Here is a 25,902-nt window from a genome sequence, read left to right on the forward strand (position 1 = left end):
TGGCTATTTGGAATTTAGATCTCAAAAGCAGATATACGGATGTTTTGGTAGCATATTTTTTACATTGATATTTTATAAAAAAGTATATAAAGCATTAGCCAGCAGCCTAAAAAGCGAAGTTAAAAAGTGGGCATTACTAAAATCTCATAATTATTGCCATTGTCTAAAAAGATACTGTGTCCAGAAATGTACAGTGTTCTGTAGTTCTCTCCATATTATAAAGGTTTGTTTTAAGAGGAAGTGGTTTGCAGTCTTGGTAGAGACTGTCAATTTGAACAAACATGCAAAGCACTGAAATAAAAAAGCTCCCCTATCAGAATAATGCCAAAGCACATTTCTTTATGTGCTTTAACTGGTAGTTGGCCTATTATTCCTACTTTACCCTCGGCTCTTCTTTATTTTAATCAATAACATTTACTAGTATACACAAGTGCATGGTGCAGTAGTAGGCATTATATATAGTAATATGTAGAACTTCTCTTAGGTATTTTAATGCAAAATCATGTGAATATGTGTTCTAAAGAATCTATATGTATATATCTAAGTATATATTTGACTCATTTTTCTAAGTTATAAATGCTTCATTTTATATTTAGACCAAGATTTGGCAACATTTTTTATAAAGGGCCAGATAATAAGTATTTTCTGTTTTGCAGGCCATATGATCTCTGTCTCAACTCAGCCATAGACAACAATACATTAGATATGGCTGTATTCCAATAAAATTTTATTTGCAAAATTAGGTGGTAGATTGGGTTTGGTCTGCAGGCCAAAGTTTAATAAAGCCACCAGCTTAGGTTTTTAATGTTGGAAAGGGTCACTGAGTCTTTCTCTTATAAATAAGAGAGTTGATGGTTTTATCAGCACTACTCATTATAGATGATGTGCTTTTGATTTTACAGGTATTTAATTCCACAAGTCACATAATTTTAGGGCTGCTAACTCAGTTAAGAGGCTATTTATTGTCAAGATAGACATACTATCTTAGCAGTCATTTACATAGAATACAGTGGAAATGGTGCCTTTCTAGGATTGTGCAGCATGGTAGTACTATATCTTTTCTATCATCTCCTAAGAGAGCTACCAACAAGCTTGATTTAAAGTTATAAATAATGCTAATAATGCCTTATAATCTTATATTTATAGCTATGATATATATCCTGTAATTTTTTACAAGTACTCTGTAATATAAGTTCTATGCTCATTTTATGAATGAGGAAACCTAGTCTCACAGAGCATGAGCAGTGTCCCTTAGGTCATGTGAATTAGGCAGAAACTTAGGTGCCTGACGTAGCTGCCACACAGTATATTAATTGTTCATCACTGGGCAGGACATTGTCTGATTTTAGTTGTGTGTATGTGTACGTGTGTGACATAGACTGTGTTAAGTACATAAAATAAATATCTATAAGCTTAGGATTGGTGACTTTCTCCTATGAAATATCAGATGCTTCCAAAGTTGAATGGAAGAATTTAACTCATTTGCACATATCCTAAGAAGACCAGGTAGAAAAAGTGACTCTCTGGAAGGTAAGGAGAAGCTTGCTGTAGATAGATGAAAGATCTTTTGAGGCATGAAGAGCAACATGGAAAAAGACATTCAGTCAGACTTGAGACTTGAAAAGTTGAAAGCAACGCTGAGCACCTCACCTCTGCAGAGCAGACAGATGGTCATTGAAACAGCATCATGAGAGATTTTCCCTCTCTGCAGAGGTGTTCTCACACTTGATAGCAATCTCCAATTAAAGACACATGGTTTTTTTTGTTGTTGTTTGTTTTGTTTTTTAAATTTATTTATTTATTTATGGCTGTGTTGGGTCTTCGTTTCTGTGCGAGGGCTTTCTCTAGTTGCGGCAAACGGGGGCCACTCTTCATCGCGGTGCGCGGGCCTCTCACTATCGCGGCCTTTCTTGTTGCGGAGCACAGGCTCCAGACGCGCAGGCTCAGCAATTGTGGCTCACGGGCCTAGTTGCTCCGCGGCATGTGGGATCTTCCCAGACCAGGGCTCGAACCCGTGTCCCCTGCATTGGCAGGCAGATTCTCAACCACTGCACCACCAGGGAAGCCCCCAAGACACATGGTTTGATTAAACCTTACTAATTGCTACCACTTTTACAGTTAAAATTTGTAAGATTTTTACCTCCTTAATCTACATAAAATTGAAGTTTCAGTATTTCATTGAATCAAAGAATTAAGAGTTTAGTTCCCATACAAACGTGTACATCTCCTGCTTTGTAACTGTCACATGGCTGTTCTTTCTTTCTTTATTTATTTATTTTTGGCTGTGTTGGGTCTTCGTTTCTGTGCGAGGGCTTTCTCCAGTTGCGGCGAGCGGGGACCACTCTTCATCACGGTGCGCGGGCCTCTCACTATCGCGGCCTCTCTTGTTGCGGAGCACAGGCTCCAGACGCGCAGGCTCAGTAGTTGTGGCTCACGGGCCTAGCCGCTCCGCGGCATGTGGGATCTTCCCGCACCGGGGCACGAACCCGTGTCCCCTGCATTGGCAGGGGGATGCCTAACCACTGCGCCACCAGGGAAGCCCCACATGGCTGTTCTTGATCCCGTTAAGCCACTGTGGACAATCGACAGGGGGAGAAGAACTGTGGTGCTTCGAGTGATTCTAGTCCGTGGTGGTTGTAGTAGCTCCTCTCTGTTCTTACTCTGAGATACTCAAGAAACTGTCAGGTAGACAAAGTAGTGTATATGGGCGTGAAGAGTTGGGAAGGGATTGTACATTCAGAGGAAGAAAAATGTTGTGATACCAAAGACCATGGACTTTAGAGTCAGAAGATCTGAATTCAAATCCGTGCTCTCAGTTTTAACTCACACATTGGGTAAGACCCTCTTGTCCCTCGTCAAGCCTCGGTTTCCTTATTTGTAAAATTGGAACGGTAGCAAAATCTCCCCACGTTCCTCATAAATTTATTGTGAGGTTCAGCTGACAAAAGGTTTGCGAAAGCCTTTATAAAATGCATTATGCATTTTATATGCAGTATGCAAATGTAGCGTATTGTGTCTTTTAATTCTGCATTTTAGCTTTGCTGAAGAACATAATCTGCCTTTGGAATTTTAACCATTAAATTACTGAATTGAAAAGTTAATAAATAGTAGAATTTAGTAAATTTGAGATCTAAATGGAAACAAGTGAATTTAGTAATTTTATTTTATAATATTTATTTCAGTGTTTTGCATTTTGGTAAACATGTGAGATCATAGGAAGTCCTATTAGATAGCCAATCTCTGTCTCTAGAGGGCACCAAAGGATTCAAATGTTTACCTGAATCTTGCTCTGGGTATGTATCTACATTTTTATTTTACTTTATTTTTTAATCTTGAGAATTTTTATAACTATCTTTCTGCCAAAGAATACTAATTATTATGAGAGATTTGTGGTAGAATTGATTTCAAATTCCCAAGCATCTAATGACTCAAACAGTCCTTTCTAAAATTGGTCATATAACTGCTTTTCTCTTACCAGGTATCCTTGTTAGAGCTTAACTTTGATCATTATCTAATCTGATTATTGGACGTACTTCTTTGATACAGAAGTATTTGGCTGTAAATAATTTGGTTACAGAGGAAATTGGGTCAACAAATAAAATACATTCTTAAAAGCCAAGTAATGTGAATTATCAAATTTGCTTCTATTTCATGTTATAGAAAATAAGATTAAAAGTTTTAATGGACAATTACAAGATAAATGAGAGCTATGCATTTCTTAAATGGTACATGGTGTAACCTGAGAGTTTGTTAGTCCTGTGTGAGTTATAAATTGCCAATATAACTTAAAACTAGTAGATATATTCCCTGCAGTTTAAGATGATATGTACATTTGTAGTGACACTAAACATTGCTTATTGTGGATAAGTGTAAAAGTAAACACCTAAATTATTATTCATATCAGGATTTTGTTCTGTACTTCTGACTTTTTGGCCTTTTGTTACTGTATTTAAGGAGAGAGAGAGAGATGTCAAGGTGGAGGCCAGGTGGCTACTTGGGCAGGGCCCCTCTTTAAGGATTGCAGCATTTTGGTCAGGTAAACATGTACCTGTCACAAGCTAGATTCTGGGGTCTCAGGCCTGGGTTTGAATCCTAGAACCACGACTTACTGGCTTGATATTATATAGGGTTTTTTTTTTTTTACCCTCCCTAAACCTCAGTTTCCTCAGCTATAAATTGATATTAGTACTACCACCCACCTCAGAATGTTGTTTTGAGGATTAATTGAGATGTTGTATAAGATTTAGTTCAGTACCTGACACATAGTAAGTACTCAGAAGATACTTGCTGTTATTACTATAGGGTCTGGTTCTTAAGAATTTATGTATCCAGAGACTTGATAAGTCTTTGTGTTCCATTGTGTTCAAAGGAGGGTACAGTATTTGGGGCAAATAGATTTTCACTGGAATTTATATTATAGTTTGATCTGCCTGTGCTGTGAGTTTTTAAGATTATTTTTAAAGTTCTCTATAATTTCATTTCTATTTTTGTAAGTTGGATTATGTGATTAATTGAATCAAGCACAATTTTTAATAAATGGAGCCTGTAAATCATTGCATCTCTTTTGAAAGTTGAATATAGGTTTATAGAAGTGGCTGAATAAATTTTGAGGCAAAGTTGATTTATCTTGTAGAAGTTTTTTGCTCTAATAAAAATGTATTTAGTGTCTAGCGTGCATGAAGGTAGTTGATTTTTAACAAATATTTATTGACAGTGATGATAATTCATCAGCAGTTGCTTTATAAAATACCTTTAAAGTTAGGCTCTGATTTCTAAATTTAATTTTGAGTACTGTACATTTCTAAGAGGTACTTAGAGATTGTTTCTTACTTTGAAAAAAATATGTTCGTAGAATACCCAATGGCCATTCTGCACAAGCATGCTTCCACTTTTGATGATCTCAGAAGCAGGTTGAGCCTTTCTAGGCATCATGAGCATCACAGTCACAAAGCTGCAAAATAAGTTAGTAAATCCATCCTCATAATTTTCTAGTGAACTTTCTTTTCACAGTATGATAAAGTTATTTTGCAAAGAAGATTATCCTATTTTAATTATCCTTAAATTTGATATATATATTTCTAAGACACTAGAGTATCTTAAAACTATGTAAGTATTTTATTTATTGTAAATGAATTTATCATAGAGTGTATATAGATCATAATTTTCTTCATATTTCTCCTTTATGATTATAAGTTGATGGAAGTTTTTTCCCCCCGCCCTTCCTTATTCTCCTGGTAATCCTGTATAGGTTCATGAAGGGTTCCTGGAGAGTAAAGTGTTTGTTTTGAATAGTACCAATTCATCAGATCCATGTGAGAGAAGAACTATTGACCTAAGGATATATATGCTTTGCTTCCTTCCATTTCTAATTCTTTTGGTCTTCATTCGTGAGCTCAAGAATCTATGTGTGCTTTCATTCCTTGCCAACGTTTCCATGGCTGTGAGTCTTGTGATAATTTATCAATACATTGTTAGGGTAAGTATAACATGTTTTTAACTGTGTCATATGTTTCTTAACAAGTCAATATTTTTCACTTTGGAAGTAAAAGTAATGATAAGTAAAGACTCTACTTCATATGTGTCACACAGGAGATAATCAGGGAACTCTGGTTTCCTTTTGGGGGATACTGCTTAGTTGAAAAAGCAATATATGACATAGAGGTTGAAAGCATAGGCTTTGTAGTCAGATCTGGTTTTGAATCTTGGTCAGTATGTTTCTGGGCTGTATGATATTACTTCAGAAGATAGTAATACCTGACTTATTAGAGTTGTGAGATTTAGGATCATGCCTTAGTGCACTGCCTAACATGAAACAAAGAACTCATTAGTGTTTTGTGTATTCCTTTAAGATTTAAACCAATCACAAGAGACGGGAGTATAGATGTGATTTTATAATTTTCTTTCACTTCTGAACCTTTATTTGCTGCCACCACTTCAGCTCACTGCCACTACACTAGGCTGTAACCTCTTTATCTGACGTATGCAATAACCTCAACTCATTTCATTGTCGGCAGTCTGGAGATTCTTAACCCAGTTTCCTTAAAATATTCTATTGATGGGATTCAGGGGATCTGCAAATCCCTTAAAATTATTTGTAAGATATAGTATTTCTGTATGTATATATGCATTTTTCTACTGAGCAGCTGTATAGCTTTCATCTCTCACAGGAGCCAATGACTCAAAAAAGGTAGAGAATCCTATTTTTTCCTGATACGGTCCATTTTATACATTGCTGCCAAAGCAGTTGTCCTAAAATCTCCATTAGCAATTCATTACAAATTCTCTTATGATGGATCTATGTTTCCTTTTTGCCCCATCTTAATTCCAAAGCCTGTAGACTCTTTGTTATAGCATGTGAGAGTGAAAGGCGACAGGCAGGAAGATCTCATAAGGCTTTCTGGAGTTCGTGACCCCTTGGCTGGACCAACCCCTTAGCTGGTAGGAGTTAGTGGAGCAGAAAAGGAGGCTCCTTAGGTAGAGGGAACCATGTGAGCCTTGAAGTACAGTTTAGCGTTATCCAATAATCCAAACGTTTTAATAAGTTTTTCATTTTGACCCTAGCTTATGTTTCACCATTATATCACACAGTTCTACCTATGCTTCAGATGTTCTAAATCTATTCCCCAAATTTTCCCTGTGCTGTCACACTTCAGTTTCTTTGTTCATCCTCTTTCATTGGCCTTGAATTCCACTTCTAGTCAGGTAAAGGCAGAGAACACAGGCTGGTGAGGAGACTTGGGCTAGCTGGAGGAAGTGGCCAGTGTGGGCCCAGGGATCTTGAACAAGATGCGCAGTCTATGAGTTTCCAGATAATGATAGTTAGAAGAAGGCTATGTGAGTCAGGACCAAGAAATCAAAGCCAGAGTCAGGGCACAGGCACAAGTAATAAGGGTAATGGCAACTGTCAGGTCAAAGAGTAAGATGCTGAAACCACGAGGAGACCTGTTCTAGAGAACAGCACAGCGTTATTGAGATAGAAAGCCAAAGTCGGGAACTCTTAGAGACCAAAAGAGCAATGAAAGTAGAGTGGGGAATGAATTTCATTGGACACCGTCAGCAGTGGTTGATAACTGACTATATGGCTCTCAGCTCAGACGTTGAATATGCTTATGTATTTCCTGTTGTGTCAGGAGCCATACCCAGTGAGAACAGCCTGGGACTTACAGGTGGAAACAGGTAATCAGGAGCATTTAGCTCAGATGGAATGTGTGGGCTTGAGGGAAACAATTGCTTTTGGCAGTGAAATCCTAACAGCTTGGCTACATTTAACATAGGATGCTTAAAGTGTTTATTGAAAGAATTATTCACATTTATAATACACATTTGCTGCTGTGAAGCTCAGAAGTATATGATTTCGCTCTTCCATTTTAAATTCTTTCAAGTAAGTAAAGATGTAACTTATTGACATTTTATTTTTTCTTTCTCCAGAATATGCCAGATCCCCACAACCTTCCAATAGTGGCTGGCTGGAAAAAATACCCTCTGTTTTTTGGTACTGCTGTATTTGCTTTTGAAGGCATAGGAGTGGTAAGGATTTAGTCTTTATTACTATTTTTTAAAATCTTAAGTTAACTCAAATACTTATTTACATTTAAAAATGCCTGTTTTTCTTTTGTTTCTATTTTTTTATTCCTAGAAAACGATTTGCATTTTGGTATGATAGACTTGAATTATAGTTTACTTCTTCTACTTACCAAGACTTTTATCTTAGATGTATCACTTTTTCTTAATCTGTAAAATGAGAACATTTGAATAGATGATTTTTTAACATTTTATTGTGGAAATTTTCAAACCTATACAAAACTTAGAGAATAATGTGATGAACGCCTATGTAAGCATCACCCAGCTTCAAAAACCATTAACTTATGGCTAATTTTGTTTGATCTATATTCTGTCTACTCTAGCAAGTCTGGGTTATATTCAGACAAATCCCAAACATCATATTTTATAGACTAGATGATTTTAAATGAATTGAAATTGTTACAAAGTTACTATTGAATAAGAAGAGTCAAATATAAATTCTCTTCTTAGATTTATACATATCATACTTGTTTTGAGAAATGATGTTATCATAAAGCTAATACCAAGAGGTACAAACATCCTGAGAATTCTGAGATCCTAAATATTTCCATTCAAGATGCTTCCAGTTCATTTCAAGCCTAGAATATGTAGATTTGGGGAAAGTAGAATATTGCTGTTTACTCCATAGCTTATGTTTCATAGCCTGATGGTTTGGTATGGGAGCAAAACCACTCATAAACATCTGTTTATATGAACCACAGACAAAACAGAACTAAAAGACAATTTTATGCCATTTTACTTGGGTTTCTGCTCTCTCTGAATTCTCCTTTATAGAATTCTCACTAATTCTTACAGCTCCACTTATCCGTGTTACAGACATAAGTGTAGATTTTTATTTCTGCTTTAACTAGTAATCTCTAGTTAACTGTTGGACATTTCCAGTTAAGTGTTGTTCCTCTGACATCTCAAATTCAACAACTCTGAAGTCTGACAGATAACCTTTTTTTTTTTAATCTAAAACCAGTTTCACTTTCTCATTTCTCTATTTATTTTAGTTTTACTTCCAGTCACTCAAGCTTGAAATGTTGGAGTACTTCTTTTCACTGTGTCCCTGGTTTCCCCATTCCAGTCAGTAATTAAGACATGTTGAGTCTTCTTTTCATATTTCTCCAAATCTATTCCATAAATGAGATTATGTGTAAAACACTTAATGCTGCTTGAGGGAGCCTCTGTAAATGTTCATTTCCTTCTCTTCCTCCTTTTCTAGCTGCATTGACGCCGTTCTTGACTTTAGCTTCTTATTTCAGGTCTGGATTATCTCCGGAACATACAAATTGTTCACTGTTCTCTTTTCCGTTAATCACTTAAAATTTCCATGTCGACCTGACTAACGCACCTGAAAAGTGGAGATGAAATTAGTTATTATCTCATGAGGTTATTGTAGATACTATGGGATGTATTACATGCAAAGCTTTTGAAAAATACCTAGCACATTGTAAGCACTCAGTAAATACTTGTTATTATTATTACTTAGTGTCTTTTACTGCATGGTCAAATTGTATGGCCAAAATCTCCAAAGATTTGCCTAAAAAATTAACTTTGCAGTTAGCCTTTTTTCCTTTAAAGGTTTTTTTTTTTTTTCCCATAATGAAAATATTCATCTTATTAAATTGACGGACATTAGATACAGATGGATAGATATAGAAACAGTTATAGACATGTATATACATGGGTTAGTATACATACATATATTTCCTAACTCTGTCTGCTGAGAGAACTGGAAGCAGTGGCACCCAGTAGCAATGAGCGCACTCAGCACCCAGATCCTGAGTTCTAAATACAATTCTCCAGCAAAGGAACCAAAGTTCTTTGGAGAAATAGCTGATTGTAGGGCTGAAGCAAGGAAATTCATTGTGGGTCTGGAGCATCTTGTAGTGCCAGAAAGTATGGAAGTGCTCAAAAAACAGAAGAATGGATGCATGTCAAAGGGACACAGGACCCAACCTGATAGAACTCACGATGACCAAAGATGGAATGATATGAGCAACAAAATAAATAATAGTGTTTGGGATTCATGCTCAAAGTATAAAACAAATATACATGAATCCATACTAATACAAATAAATGATTAAATAAATAAGTACATAGGGCAGATTTTCAAATAACTTATGTAAATACCCCCCCCCAGGAGCTCTAATTTAATCCCGTCTATCTGTAGTGACTTACTTCCAATGAATAGAGTATGATGAGGGAGGAGGAAAAATCTTTACAGGCAGAGAAACCTGGCAAACACTGCCTTGCCCAAGTGATCAAAATTAACTTCACCAGTGATAAATCATGTTGATAGCATGTGTGATGAGAAGGGCACTGCACCTCTGTGGTATCCTTTTCTGAAACCTATTTTCCCAGTCTAGTCATGAAGAAAACATCAGGCAAACCCAAATAGAGCAACAGTGTACCAAATACCTAACCAATGCTCCTCAAAACTGTCAAGGTAATATATAATAAGGAAGGATTGAGAAACTGCCACAGACCAGAGGAGATTGAGGAGACAGGACAGCAAAATGCAATGTGCTGTCCTGGATGGGACCCTGGAGCAGAAAAAGGACATTAGTGGGAAAACTAGTGAAATCCAAATAAAGTTTGGAGTTTAATAGTAATGTACTAATATTGGTTCTTAGTTGTAACACAGGTACTTAGGTTGTGTGAAATGTTAACAATAGCGGAAACTGGTCAGGAGTATATGGGAGTCTTCTGTTTATCTCTGCATCTCTTCTGTAAATCTAAAATTATTCCAGAGTAAGAAGTTTATTTTAAAAAACCTGACAGACAGTTTTGCCTACTAAGAGCTGATTTCAAATCTTTTTATTTTAAGAATAAAAAAATCTGTAGTGTGAAAAAATATATAACACGTAGAAAAATACATCAACAATTATGTGTTGCATATAAACTATAGAAAGATTAATTTGTGTACGTATAAGACGGGATATTAGATTGTTTTAAATTACTTGCATTCTCTTCTTAGGTCCTTCCACTGGAAAACCAAATGAAAGAATCAAAACGCTTCACCCAAGCATTGAATATTGGCATGGGAATTGTTACAACTCTGTATGTAACATTAGCTACCTTAGGATATATGTGTTTCCATGATGAAATCAAAGGCAGCATAACTTTAAATCTTCCCCAAGATGTGTGGTAGGTAGACAAGAGTTTGTTAACCTAGTTTGTGTATTTTGTAGGTATAATTTACCAATGTTTCATGATAAAGGTGTATTCTTGGTTTTATGATTTAAACATTTAAAATCTTTACTGTGATTTCTTTGTTTGTGTAATCTAAATTTTTTTCATAATCTTCAGAAGAGATCATCTGTGATTTTACATATTCTTGTGGGATTTTTTTAAAAGATTCAAAATTATAGGGTGTTCCAAATTTGAGTAACATATAAGAGTAAAACATGACTCTGTTATTTATTTATTTATTTTTATTTTTTGGATTTTTCGAATTTTATTTATTTTTTTATACAGCAGGTTCTTATTAGTTATCCATTTTATACATATCAGTGTATACATGTCAATTGCAATCTCCCAATTCATCACACCACCACCACTCCGCACTTGCCCCCCTTGGTGTCCATACAAAACATGAATGTTTTAATATGGACTCACTTTATTTAAAAAATTTAATACTTATCCTTGCTGTCAAAAATCCAACACTCTGGGTTCCTGATAAAACAATACAACCCATCACTCATGGCCCTCACTGTTTTACTGGTCACCTCTAATACTGTATGTGCCCCAAGTCCTTTCTGAACACAGTTAGGTCACATTGTACAGTTGACCCTCAAACAACATGGGTTTGAACTGCATGGGTCCACTTATACGTGGATTTTTTTCAGTTAACATATTAGAAAAAAATTTTTTTTAATTAATTTTTATTGGAGTATAGTTGCTTTACAATGTTATGTTAGTTTCTACTGTACAGCAAAATGAATCAGCTGTACATATACATATATCCCCTCTGTTTTGGATTTCCTTCCCATTTAGGTCACCACAGTGCACTAAGTAGAGTTCCCTGTGCTATACAATATGTTCTCATTAGTTGTCTATTTTATACATAGTATCAATAGTGTATATATGTCAATCCCAATCTCCCAATTCCTCCCAACCCTCCTTCCCCCTTGGTATCCATACATTTGTCCTCTATGTCTGTGTCTCTATTTCTGCTTTGCAAATAAGATCATCTATACCATTTTTCTAGATTCCAAATATATGCGTTAATATACGATATTTGTTTTTCTCTTTCTGACTTACTTCACTCTGTATGACACTTTCTAGGTCCATCCATGTCTCTACAAATGACCCAATTTCATTCCTTTTTATGGCTGAGTAATATTCCATTGTATATATGTATCACATCTTCTTTATCCATTCCTCTGTTGATGGACATTTAGGTTGCTGCCATGTCCTGGCTATTGTAAATAGTGCTGCAATGAACATTGGGGTGCATGTGTCTTTTTGAATTATGATTTTCTCTGGGTATATGCCCAGTAGTGAGATTGCTGGATCATATGGTAGTTCTATTTTTAGTTTTTTAAGGAACCTCCATACTGTTCTCCATAGTGGCTGTATCAATTGACATTCCTACCCACAGTGCAAGAGGGTTCCCTTTTCTCCACACCCTCTCCAGCATTTATTGTTTGTAGATTTTTTGATGATGGCCATTCTGACCAGTGTGAGGTGATACCTCATTGTAGTTTTGATTTGCATTTCTCTGATAATTAGTGATGTGGAGCACCTTTTCATGTGTTTGTTGGCACTCTGTATATCTTCTTTGGAGAAATGTCTATTTAGGTCTTCTGCCTATTTTTTGATTTGTTTGTCTCTTTTTTGGTATTGAGCTACATGAGCTGCTTGTATATTTTGGAGATTAATCCTTTGTCAGTTGCTTCATCTGCAAATATTTTCTCCCATTATGAGGGTTGTCTTTTCATCTTCTTTATAGTTTCCTTTGCTGTGAAAAAGCTTTTAAGTTTCATTAGGTCCCATTTGTTTTCTTTTGTTTTTATTTTCATTACTCTAGGAGGTGGGAAAACAGGACAGCTACATGTAAAAGAACGAAATTAGAACACTCCCTAACACCATACACAAAAATAAACTCAAAATGGATTAAAGACCTTAATGTAAGGCCAGACACTATAAAACTCTTAGAGGAAAACACAGGTAGAACACTCTTTGACATAAATTGCAGAAAGATCTTTTTTGACCCACCTCCTAGAAAAAATTGTTGAGATTTGTGACAATTTGAAAAAACTCAGAAACTACATAGCCGAGAAATATCAAAAAAATTAAAAAGTTAGGTATGTCATAAATCTATAAAATATATGTAGCTATACATGTAACATCCAAAATATGCGTTAATTGACTGTTTATGTTATCAGTAAGGCTTCCAGTCAACAGTAGGCTATTAGTAGTTAAGTTTCGGGGGAATCAAAAGTCATATGCGAATTTTCAACTGTGGGTTGGCACCCCTAACCCCTGTGTTGGTCCAGGGTCAACTGTAGGTAAATAGTACTAATATTCATATTAATATTATATACATCTTAATATTCTCTTTAATATTAGAACCATATTCTGCTAAATGAAGCAATATATAGGATTTTTTCTTCTTCCAGAGATTGGTCTTTGGAGGTTTAAAAAAGATATTGGCAGTCATTACGATGCAGACTTGCTACTTTATTTATGAAATGGAAGGTAACTCCTTAGTTTTGATAAATGCAAAGAATAAATGCTGATTTAATCAATATCACACTGCTCCTTTAGCTGCTTGGATAGAAGTCTGTGAAACCTTAAGTTTAAATAGTATATATTTTGTAAAATAGATAGCTAGTGGGAAGCAGCCGCATAGCACAGGGAGATCAGCTCGGTGCTTTGTGACCACCTAGAGGGGTGGGATAGGGAGGGTGGGAGGGAGACGCAAGGGGGTATACGTACATGGGGATATATGTATATGTATAGCTGATTCACTTTGTTATAAAGCAGAAACTAACACACCATTGTAAAGCAATTATACTCCAATAAAGATGTTAAAAAAAAATAAAGCATTGTTTCTGATAAAAAAAATAAATAAATAAATAGTATATATTTTGGCTGGCTTCCTAATGAGAGTTTGACTGCTATTCAGTAATCATTTGCATCCTGGGTCTTCACTGGAGTCCAGAATGTTGTTAGAACAAAGGTATGCAGGGAACTATTTATGACAGAGAGAAAGTACCTAGAATAGTTTCCAGGTTGCACAGAGGCATACATGCAGTGTGTTTATCTTTTTATTTTTAAATTATAGTTTTACTTTAGCTATGACATATTTACAAAGGTATTTCAAGATGGAACATGTTTTAATGTCATACATTTGTTTCAAGCTGGAGACATGACTACCAACAAGATATACGGTTGTTCAGCATTTATTTCATTAACCTATTTTATAGTTGATTATGTAATTTTGTTTCCTTCAAATGTGCTGCTTTTTTCTTTTTTTATAATAGTTTAATGTGGAGTAGAATCTTAAACAGCTTAATATAAGAGAATCAAGGCTAAAAATTATGGTAGCTTAGTTCCTCTTTCAAAGACAGTATAATGTCTAGAAAATAGAATGGTATTTTTCTCCACTTGGAATAATATTTAGACTAAATCCTGAAAACAAATTTATAAATAAATTTGACAAGTACTTTTAATGTCAACTATAAGATGTAGGTGGGGAAACAATCTCAGAATTCTTCCCTACTCTTACTCACGAAAGTATTTAAAGAAAGTCTTAAGGGCGAAGGTGAGAGTGCATGCATGTCAAGTTGGGATGTTCCTGTCCGCAGGGAGTTAAGAACATGGTGAAGGAGCAGTGGGCAAGGATGTGGAGGGAATGCTTTTGGTATTCACAACTAAATCCTGAGCGGGTGATACTGCCCCTGCAGTAGCTTTAATTAATCCTTCCCTTTTTCTGCATCCCCTTCCCACCTCTTGCCTTATCCCTAATTGCTGTGGCTCCCCAGTTAGAACGGAACTAGTCGCAAACCTTGATTAAAAAGGGACTATCAGATCATAGTTTCTATTCAAGAAAGCCTAGCTAGACACCTGCTTTTTTATTTAGGAGAGCCTTGTATCCTAAGAAACAAAAATCTGGAAAAAACAGGAAAGCAAGTCAAGATACTCTCCTTTAGAGAACTTGTAACACCTTCTCATTGTGTATATATGCCTTTTGTGGCCTATAGTCTTATTTCTTTATGGTCTGCAGCTGGGACAGTTAAAATACTAGCCATGGCTGAGGGATACTGGAGAGGAGATGCTTGTCTGTTATAGTGATAGTCTTCCAAAATGAGAAGTTTGGACTAGAATAGTCATGGGGTTATACCTAATGTTCCTTTCTTGAAATGCTATGTATGAGTCTCTTCTCCCCCCAACCCACCCGTGCTTCAGGCCATAGGCCTAGCAATTTAGAGAATGTACAGTGTACGTACTCTTTATTGGCTGGGCATGAAATCCAATGACTGTCACAAGAGCCTAGGGAACTCATAGCTATTAGCTATGGGAAGCTGTAAAGGGCTTTTGATGCCACATTGACTTAAAGTCTCAGAGTTCATACGGGGTATTTCTACAAGAAAAGATTGAATTAGAAAGCAGCCCCAGGATAAAGCAAGTATGGATTAGAGAGGCTCCAAGTTATTATTATTTATTACCCTCAATCTTAGTGAGGCATCATTTTTTAAAACTAGTTACGAATAATATTGTTCAACATATTGCATTTAGCTTTTGAAGTAAAGGGTGTATTTTAAAGATGATAATGAAGTAAATTCACAATTCTGAGCTAGAACATTAGCACCTTGAGGGCAGGAACCCTGCATCTTCTGGGTTTGTGACGCATCTCCACAATCTAGCGCATTACTCAGCATTTAAGAGGCACTTAGTAAACGTTTGTTAAATAGTATTCTAGGCATAAAAGCATTTCTCTTGTTACTACTAGTCTTAGTTGAATGATGTTTTAGCAGTGGTTTTCCAAGATTTCCACTAAAGTAACCCAAATAGCAGACACACTTCCACTAACAGATATCAAGGATATTAGGTTTTCATATAGACAAACACTGAGAAGCAGCTAGGTGACTTCTGCTGCCTCACACGTGGCATTCTTTGTGAAGCACACAGTGATGGATAGGGAAGATTCAACCAAAAATAGGAAAGAAGCATATAAGAACAGGGAAGGTATGGGGTAGGTATTTTAATTTATTTAGAATATTGAACTGGGGGCTTCCCTGGTGGCACAGTGGTTGAGAGTCTGCCTGCCAATGCAGGGGACACGGGTTCAACCCCTGGTCTGGGAAGATCCCACATGCCGCGGGGCAACTAGGCCCGTGAGCCACAACTACTGAGCCTGCGCGTCTGGAGCCTGTGCTCCGCAACAAGAGAGGCCGCGACAGTGAGAGGCCCGCGCACCGCGATGAAGAGTGGCCCCCGCTTGCCGCAACTAGGGAGGGCCCTCGCACAGAAACGAAGACCCAACACAGCCATAAATAAATAAATAAATAAATAAATAATATGGGAAGGATTGGCTTTAAAAAAAAAAAAAAAAGAATATTGAACTGGGACTTCATTTTCCCCCCAAAACACAACAAACCTTAAGTCTGCGTTCATGTTTGTAGCATATAGGAACTAGGAGGCTGAGTATTCTGGGAAATAAAGCTGACAAATAGTGGCAGATAATCAAGCTACATCTTAATTGATCCTACCACACAATCAGGGAGCTGAACTCTGAGGAGTTTGTTACCTAAGATGAAAATATTTAGGCAAGAATGGACTCACCGAGAGGCACAGTAAATAAAGAAGTAGAGCAGTAAATTTAAGGAAACTGGGAAAAGAAGGTTTGTATATTCTGGACTATTCCCTGTGTCCTCTCCCTCAGAAATTCTTAATGATCTTCCAATATTAAAGTTGCCTATATCTAGGAATCCTGGCCCAAACGGCTTCTGCCTTTCCTTTCCTCTGTCTGTCATTTTCTTCCTCACGGTGAATATTATTAAATTTGAAATGTAGGGCATCTATCATATTCATTGTTCATCTAACAGATATTTATTGTATGTGTTTTTTGTACTAGGAAGTGTTCCCAGGCACTAGTGATACAACAGTGAACAGATAAAAAATCTCTCCCTCAGAGTGCTTACATTCTAGTGGACATGCTACAGGATTGTAGCTAGTTCTCACAAAGATTTCTTGACAGATCTTAACCCTCGAGATTCTTGACAGTCATGGAAGGTCCAAGAGGGAAAGTGAGTTATTAGATTCTTTCCAAGAGTAACTTCTGTATTCAACCTTGAGAGAAAGAGAATCAGTCAGCCACCTATTTTAAAAAAATTAAGATATTCTTATCTATAAATTTTGTTTAGGTATTGATTTCTTAGCCAATGTGGGGAAAAGAATAGAAACATTGCAATTTTTGAAATCCTCTGTTTTCAAAACTTATGTTTTCACTGGACTACTTAGTTGTTTTCTCCCCCATAATCTGATTCTATATATTGACTGCAAAATAATTATTTAAAAAATATATTTCTGCTCTTTACTAAGATACTACATTTCTTTGCTACCAGTATAACAGACTTTGTTTTCAAGCAAGAGTCATTTTATTTTTGAAATATTTTTATTTGTGATATTGATTAGACGTAGTTTCTAAGAATCACCTATCCATACCCATTTTTGATCATTAATATTAATTTAATTAACATTTAATAAGTATCTATCCCCTGCCAAGTGCATGGGGAGTTATACAGAGAAGAATAAAACATAGCCTCTAACTTTCAAGAACTTTGGCACTGAGTGTTGTTTTGTTTTGTTGTTAAGACTTGTTTTCTTTCTTTCTTTTTTTTTTTTTTTTTTTTTAATTTTTAGCTGCACTCCGCAGCATGTGGGATCCTAGTTCCCCCACCAGGGATCAAACCTACACCTGCTGCATTGGAAGGCAGTGTTAACCACTGGACCGCCAGGGAAGTCCGTGGCACTGAGTTTTAAAATACCTTTTAACGTGTACCATATGTTATTTAAAAGTTGTTTTACGTTCTTATATATCATCAAAACAAATTCCTATCACTTTAAGCAAGTTTTTTTATCCTTTTGAGAGACAGTTTACTGGGTAGATTCTTCTTTCAACTCTTCATTTCTAAAACTTAGTACCTATGGACAATTACCACAGATAATGCTTAAAACCAAAATGAGAACAAAGGTTGATAAGATATAGAAAAGTTGAGTAGAGAAAAATAGTACTTGAAAATGTAGATATCAGACATAGAAATTAGTGGGTTCTTAACGCAAAAAAGAAGTAAAAGTGGAAGAGTTGATTTTAAAAGACTGTAGCGCTTCTCTTAAACACTCATTTCTATATTACTCTTTGGTGGATGATTAGCAAATATACCAGCTCCTAAAAGACCCAAACCATTTTATTTCCCATTTCTACTCTGTGTAACACCAAGTGATAGTAATTACATGTAATTAATATTACTGAATGGTATTAATAATAACCAGATTCTTAACCCATACAATTTATTTTATATAAATAGAAAAGTAATTATACTTATATATATAATGATATATTTTTAGATATATTGGTAATCATATTTTTAAAACATGTAAGTTAAAATATAATTAGAAAAAAAGGAATGTTGTAATAATAAACTAAGAATATTCATTTAATTCTCCACAATTATGTATCAGAGTATATGAAGCAATCTTTTGGTTATTTTGTACATTTCAATAGTATGACCATTTGTGTTTAAACTTTAAGCATCAAGCTGAGAAATATATCTTGAATCATTTTAAAATTAAGATAGTATTGTTGCTGGCCCTAAGGCATTCCTTCTTGCCTTAATTATGCTGTTTGTAGTATTTTCAAATGTATTTCTCTCTTTTTTTTTTTTTTTTTTTACAATTTTTTTCGCTTTGTATTTTGGGGACTTCATATTTTTTTTAACATCTTTATTGGAGTATAATTGCTTTACAACGTTGTGTTAGTTTCTGCTGTATAACAAAGTGAATCAGCTATATGTATACATATATCCCCATATCCCCTCCCTCAAATCTATTTCTACTCAGCTTTCTTCCTTCCTCCTTCACTCGTATGATGAATACATTATAGAAGGAGACTTATCGAATTCCTTCTTGCTTGACGACAGTTTAGGAAACTGTTTATAATCTTGACATCTAAGTGATACCATGCAGTATTTGTCTTTCTCTGGCTTATTTCACTTAGCATAATGCCTGCCAGGTTCATGCATGTTGTTGTCTTAATATGAATCTAACTTTACTTTTAATGACTCAAATAAACAGAGAACAGATTGGTGGTTGCCAGGGGCTGGTGGATGGGGAAGAAGAGGAGAGTTTGGTAAAAGGGTACAAATTTTCGGTTAAAAGATGAATAAGATCTGAGGATCTAATGTATAACATGGTGACTGTGGTTGATATGTGTTATATAATTGAAATTGCCAAGAGAGTAGAATCAAAGTGTTATTGCCAAAACGGAAAAAAAAGGCAAATATGTCAGGTGATGGATATGTTTGTTAATTAACTCAGTCGTGGGAATTCTTTCACAATGTATACATATGTCAAATCATCACGTTGTAGACTTTAAATGTATTATAATTTTATTGGTCAGTCATACCTCAATAAAGCTGGAATAAAAGAATGACTAAATTTTGAAATTTTTTAACAGGTTATATCAGTCAGTGAAAATTCTCTATTCCTTCGGCATCTTTGTGACATATTCAATTCAGTTCTATGTTCCAGCAGAGATAGTTATCCCTGTGATCACATCCAAATTTCATGCTAAATGGAAGCAAATCTGTGAATTTGCAATAAGGTCCTTCTTGGTTACTATTACTTGTAAGTATCACTGCATATTTATAGCATAATGATTTTTATTGTTGAATTTCTTATAGTGAAGCTACTTAAAAGTATATTTTTTATATTTTTAAAACAATTTTGTTCACCTAGCTGGGATACATTTTGGTTTAAAATTCTGTTATTCTATGGCTATAGAAGAAAAACACAAACTAGATCCTATCACACTTAAAACAGCTAATCAAATTATTATTTTGGAAATGACCTCACTCATGATTGAGATATAAGTATATTTAAATCAGACGCATAAACGACCCCTTATATTGTTGATACACATTTTACTTTGGTTTTCTAGTTTTCCTCAGCTTTTTTGTATCTGTTAACTTTTGTATATTTAACATTTTAACTCTCCATGTCTACCTATACGAATGGGTTTTTTTCTGTTTTGGTCTTTAATAATTTCAGTGGCTTATTTTACTTACTATTTGAAGGAGTGTATATAATCTCTTATTAAAGTTTCACATTGTAGAATGCCTCCACAAGGTAGAATTAAGGATGGAGACTCATGGAGAGGGAGCTTGAGTTTGGGATAGTGGAAAGAGTATGAGTTTTACAGTCACACTGAACTGACGGTTCAAACTCAGGCCTCCCACTTACTTGCTGGTGTCTTTAGGTAAGTTACAAACCATCTTTGAGTCCTTCTTTCCTCAACTATGAAATGAAGATAAGACATTTAAAAATATTAACCCAGTAGTTAGAAATTATTGTTTTATTGTCACCACTTGTACTATAATCACAAATAGAAAGGTGACTGCGACACTGATCTAACTAATGGGATTGCTTAGAATGAATGAAACCAGGGACCAGATTACTGGGGATTGGGGAACAAGCAGCTTTGGAAATTCTATAGAAGATGTGAATAACCATCTTGGCCCACTCAAGGTTAGAGAATGGTAGAACTAGAAATTCTGGGCAACTCTGTAAATTACATTGAGCAGCTTGGGGTGGAGCTTATGCCTAGATTTAAAGAACTGGGTGTATTACATTGTGTTCAAAGAAAAAGCAAAACTGGGAAAATTAGATAAAACTTATTTTTCAAAGTAATCATTTAAATGAAATAAGTAAACTAATAAGGGAAATCACATTGAGGAATGACGTCAATAAGCCCATACTTTGATGACTAATGAAACATTCAGGAGGAAAAGGTTATTTTAAAACATTTTGGAATATTTTTTACACATTGCTTTTATTGACATTTTGACAACTACTAAATACAAAGACTTATTTCAGTCAAAGTCCTTTCATCAGTAGATGTAAGACAGTTCTCTTCTGAAAGTATGTCTCCTTTTAGAGTTAGTTACTGAATTTTAATAACTTCATCCGTTTCTGCACATTGGCTGCTGTCGTTATGTTGAGCTGCCTGTCTCCTGAGGTACAGACCATACTGCACATCTGTTACCAGGGTTTATTCCCAGAAGCCAGGGCTTTTCCTCAGGAGCTGAGTTCATGTCACAGAGGATTGCAGCTTTTTCTTTGCTGCTTCTTTCTTTTAGTTAAAAATAGGTAAACCTACTTAACCATATATGAGGGTTATATTTACAGCATACTTTGAACAAAGAGAACACAAACAATGCCATATTCTGTCCTACTTCACTGAAACACATCATTGGACACTGAGCTTCATTTACGTCTTTGGCCCATCCTTCCAAATTAAAGTAAAAGCCAACTGATATTCATGTCAGGACTGTTTTGAATCTGTTCTCCAAAGCACTTGAAAAGATTCTGGGTCAGGCTCTTTATTGATGAATGCGTGGAGAGCTGATGGGACCTTGTCATGTCTGTAGAGCAGGCAGTGCAGCACTAGCAATGAGAGTGGAGGCTCAGCTGGGTTTGCATGTTTCAGCGTTCCATAATCCTTTCCAAGTGCTGAATCCACGTTTACAGGATGGGTCTTCAAAGTAGTGGGCTCATCAGCTTGGATTATACTGGTTATGTCCAAGTCTCCATTTAGTATTTGAGTCACCATTTCACAGTATCTTCTTGGTGGAACTCAAAAGCTTGAAAGGATGGGTCAGACTCTTCCTGCATGTTCCCTGTAGGCACTTACCTACTAGATAGGCATCGCACAGGTGAGGGAGAAGAGTGTTAGAAACTGGCCAAAGGCCACCTTGGACTACAATAAATGCCTTTTATTTTAAAAGCAAACCTGTAGAAAAAGCTGTTAAATTTTGATTTGACACCAGTATTTTGATCCCCTGTTTGAATTGAACCTGCAAAATATGTTAAATACTACTTATTTCTGTTATTGTCCAATTCATTGATCCTTCTGCTATTTCTAATTTGAAAAGCCCTTGATTTGAGAGTATGCTTTCTACTTTTAGTAAACTATGACCACATAAAGCATAAATCTTTGGTAGTTTGGAGAACACTAAGAAGACATACTAAAATCCTTCATTTAAGTTAGTTGTCACTGCAGATGAGAAAAAGTACCATTCTGTACCCTAATATTCTGTCTTAAGAGTCAGTAGATATATGGAGAGGACCATTCACTATTTGTGTAATTAAAATTTATGTGCTAGAGTGTTTCTCACAGTTTTGTTGTTGATGTTATAATATCAAGCATTTTATTTTATTTTCCTGATATATCTGCTTTCACCATTTAGGTGCAAAAAAATGGACCTAAATAGGCTTTTTTTCATGTTAGAGGAAACTTTGTACCTTAAGGATACATTCTTTTTCTCTATAATATAGTTTTGGGAAGTACTGGATAAGCTTAATTAGTATTTAATAGATATATTCATAACAACTGTCTGTAAATGACATGGGGCAACCTATTTATAGTAATCCTATAGCGAATATTTGTAATGAATAAACTATCCTTATCCCAAGCTATCCTTTGACTTACGGTTTTTGTGATTTTTGAGTTCTTCTATGTTGGATTTGCCTAAAGTGTATATATTTCTCTTCCTTGTCTAACTAATAACATTATCAAATAACGTTTCAAGCCATTTTTACTCGCAAATATCTATTGGTTATATAACATTTAAAGAATGACTTTAATCAATAAATTTCATGATTTAAAAGTGTTTGATAAGTGGAATTGTAGTCTGAATGAATAAATTCTAAAATACTATAGTGTTCCTCCACATGGTTTTCCAACATTTCACTTGATTTACTAGTAACAGATTGGATTATTGGAAAACACTAATGATGAAAAATAGATTCCATTCTTCAGATGGCAAGGTTGTAGTCATGTTTGTATGGTTGTCCTTTGGAATACTGCCACCTACTATAAGTAGGTGAAGCATGTTTCCACAAAATGGATATAGTCAATGAATTTGAAAAGGTTCTAATTGTGTTTGAGAGTTATGCTTTATGGTTCCCTTGAGAGAAATGTTAAAAGGATGTAGCACACATCCATTAAACAGGGGTCCACTTTATAAAGTATTTCTAGTTTAGAGTTCCAGCTTCTTCAAATTCAGTTGTTTTACTTAGGAAGGTTTCTTGTACTTCAGCCTTGTAGGTGTGCAGCTAGATTTATGATTTCAAAATAATTTTTAGGGTTTTAGCTTTCATAATAATTTAAATAAAAAGTGGTAAATAATAATGTGTGGTTCTAAGAAATGTGGTGGTTCCAAATTAATCCCACATCCTCCCGAAAAACATCGAGGGCCACAAAGAGAATAGGGGAGGGAAGAAAACCATAAACTGAAAATTAAGAAGCAAAGAAGCCAGTAGACTGCAAACTCAAGACTTAATTACAAAGAACATGAATTAAATTGTATATATATCGCAGAAAGTTCAGTAAGAGACAAAGACACAGAAAAAAGAAAAGCAAAAGGAGGTAAACTTAGAAATAAAAGAGAGAGATAACAAAGATTGGAGAGAAAACTGATACCTTTTGAAGACAAGTAAAAGAAAGCCAACACATACATAATTAGAGTCCTCACAGCCGGAACTGTGATTACATAGTCACCTTTGGTGGCAGTGGTGATATAGTTGTCACAGCTTTCATGTGAGCAAACTCAGCTGTTATTTCTGATGGCAACTCCAACCCTCAACAAATCATTCAATGAACCATCTAAGGACAATTTGGAGAAAGAATATGAGTCTTTTTTTAAAAATTTATTTATTTATTTTATTTATTTATTTTTGGCTGCGTTGGGTCTTTGTTGCTGTGCGCGGGCTTTCTCTAGTTGCAGCGAGCGGGGGCTACTCTTCGTTGCGGTGTGCGGGCTTCTCATTGTGGTGGCTTCTCTTGTTGCAGAGCACAGGCTCTAGACGCACGGGCTTCAGTAGTTGTGGCTTGCCGGCTCTGGAGCACAGGCTCAGTAGTTGTGGCATACAGGCTTGTTGCTCCACGGCATGTGGGATCTTCCCGGACCAGGACTCGAACCCATGTCCCCTGCATTGGCAAGCGGATTCTTAACCGCTGCGCCACGAGGGAAGTCCCAAATATAAGTCTTGATTTTTGTAAACCTTCTGTTGATATTTGGTAAGATAAAGATAAGATCAAGAAAGTGCCAGATCAAAACTTGCAGAAGACTTGATGGTAGCTTGGACTAAAATCCTGTTGACAATAATGGTACATTATTTTTTTTAACTTCATTTTGAAATAACTTAGTAAAGTTGTAAAAGAAAGTAGAATTACCATAAACCCTTTACTCAATTTCCTCTAATATTATCAGCTTACATACCACAATATAGTTAAGGAAATTAACATTAATACAGTGCTGTTAACTAATCGACCTTATTTTGATTTTGCCAGTTTTCCCACTGATACCCTTTTTCAGATCAAGGAGCCAGTCCAAGGTCCCACCTGAATTTAGTTGTCATGTCTACTTAGTCTCCTCCAGTCTTGACAGTTATCTTTTTTTATCTTTCTTTATTTACCTTGATGTCTTTGAAGTGTCAGTAATTTTGCAGAATTTCCTTCAGTGTAGATTTGTGTGATGCTTTCTTATGATTAGGTTGAAGTTAAGCATTTTTAACAAGAATGCCACAGGTGATGCTTTGCACTTCTCGATACATCACATCGTGGCATCAATATTTCTTATTACTGGTGATGTTAACTTTGATCACTTGGTTAAGGTGGTGTCTGTCAGATGTCTCCACTGTAAAGGTACTCTTTTTCCCTTTATAATTGACAAATATCTTGTAGGGAGATACCCTGTTCTCATACAGTTTTTGCCCACTAAGTTTAGCATCCTTCAGCAACTTTTCCTGCAACAGTTATTACTGTGGTGTTTGCTTAATAATGATTTTCTGTTTCCATTGTTTCTTCTATTTTGGTTAATTGGAATTCTAATGTAAGGAATAGCTATCTCTTCTCTTTCATTTATTTAATGATTTATTTATATCACACCACCCCAGGTTTTGTGCTTTATAGAATGAGCTATATGGCAGAGTAATGAAAATACATTCTTCACCCAGAATTTCATAGCAAAAATTAAAAGTCATTTATGTAAGAAACTCTGTTGATAAGTCGAAGTCTGAGAAATATCACTCACTGTTTTGGTTTCTTTCTTTGTTTTCTTTTTTAGCTCAGAACAGAATATGACAGATTCTTCCACAAGCAATAGTTTAGTAGTGCCTACTTGCATCAATTAATTTTAACGTAGTGAATGTATCTACAGTTAGTATTCATGTAAGTATTAAATATTTACATAAGAAAAATGTGTATTTTCAATTTTCTAGGTGCTGGAGCGATTCTGATTCCTCGTTTAGACATTGTGATTTCCTTCGTCGGAGCGGTGAGCAGTAGCACATTGGCCCTGATCCTACCGCCTCTGGTTGAAATTCTTACATTTTCTAAGGAGCACTACAATATATGGATGATCCTGAAAAATATTTCTATCGCGTTCACTGGAGTTGTTGGTTTCTTGTTAGGTACATATGTGACTGTTGAAGAAATTATTTATCCTACTCCCAAAGTTTTCGCTGGCACTCCACGAAGTTCCTCTTTAAATTTGAATTCGACATGCTTTACATCTGGCTTGAAATAGTAGAAGCAGAATTATGAGTCTCAAGTCTGAAAATGATGAAAGTAAGAACCATTAGAACACATCGCCGTATACTTAAAAACCGTTTTCTTTCGGCACAGCATTGATATTTTGGCAGTAAATTATAATTCTTTACCAATACTGATAAACTACGACGGATTCGTGGTTTTAAGTATGAGCAGCAATTTCAAAAATTTTAGTTCTGAAAATGGAAAATATTAAAATGTTAAAAAAATTAAAGAATAAAAATGCTTCTGTTATTCTTCTCTCAATCAAATACTTTAACCAGGATTCTCTCTTTTACCTCCATGCTACTCTCTTGCCACCCAGTTGAGGAGAGAAGAGGGTTTCCACAATAAGAGAAAGAAGTATAGGTGACTAAAATCTGACCATCCCAATGAATTTTAAAGTATACTTTGTACATAATGTAGAAATATCTCGATTATGTTTTTATTAGCCAAATACTTATGTCTACCCCCTGGAAGTTTAGAAAACTCTCATTAGCCATAATGTAAGA

The 25,902-nt window shown here is 35.5% G+C and overlaps 1 protein-coding gene and 1 pseudogene across 3 annotated transcripts in view; one reads left to right on the forward strand and one right to left on the reverse strand.

Annotated features, from left to right (window-relative positions):
- Positions 1-25,551, forward strand: part of SLC36A4 (solute carrier family 36 member 4) — a 50,536-nt gene extending 24,985 nt beyond the window's left edge. For all 3 annotated transcript variants that reach the window (XM_061202716.1, XM_061202717.1, XM_061202718.1), the window contains 5 exons: positions 5,249-5,476; positions 7,429-7,527; positions 10,547-10,716; positions 19,256-19,425; positions 25,081-25,551. In XM_061202716.1, coding sequence (XP_061058699.1) covers positions 5,249-5,476; positions 7,429-7,527; positions 10,547-10,716; positions 19,256-19,425; positions 25,081-25,388 — 975 coding nt within the window. In that variant the 3' untranslated portion in view covers positions 25,389-25,551. The remainder of the gene's footprint in view (positions 1-5,248; positions 5,477-7,428; positions 7,528-10,546; positions 10,717-19,255; positions 19,426-25,080) is intronic.
- On the reverse strand, positions 20,737-22,691 carry LOC133099047 (aminoacyl tRNA synthase complex-interacting multifunctional protein 2-like; annotated as a pseudogene).
- Positions 25,552-25,902: the final 351 nt, after the last annotated feature.

This window comes from Eubalaena glacialis, chromosome 10, assembly GCF_028564815.1.
Source record: "Eubalaena glacialis isolate mEubGla1 chromosome 10, mEubGla1.1.hap2.+ XY, whole genome shotgun sequence".
Lineage (NCBI taxonomy): Eukaryota > Metazoa > Chordata > Mammalia > Artiodactyla > Balaenidae > Eubalaena > Eubalaena glacialis.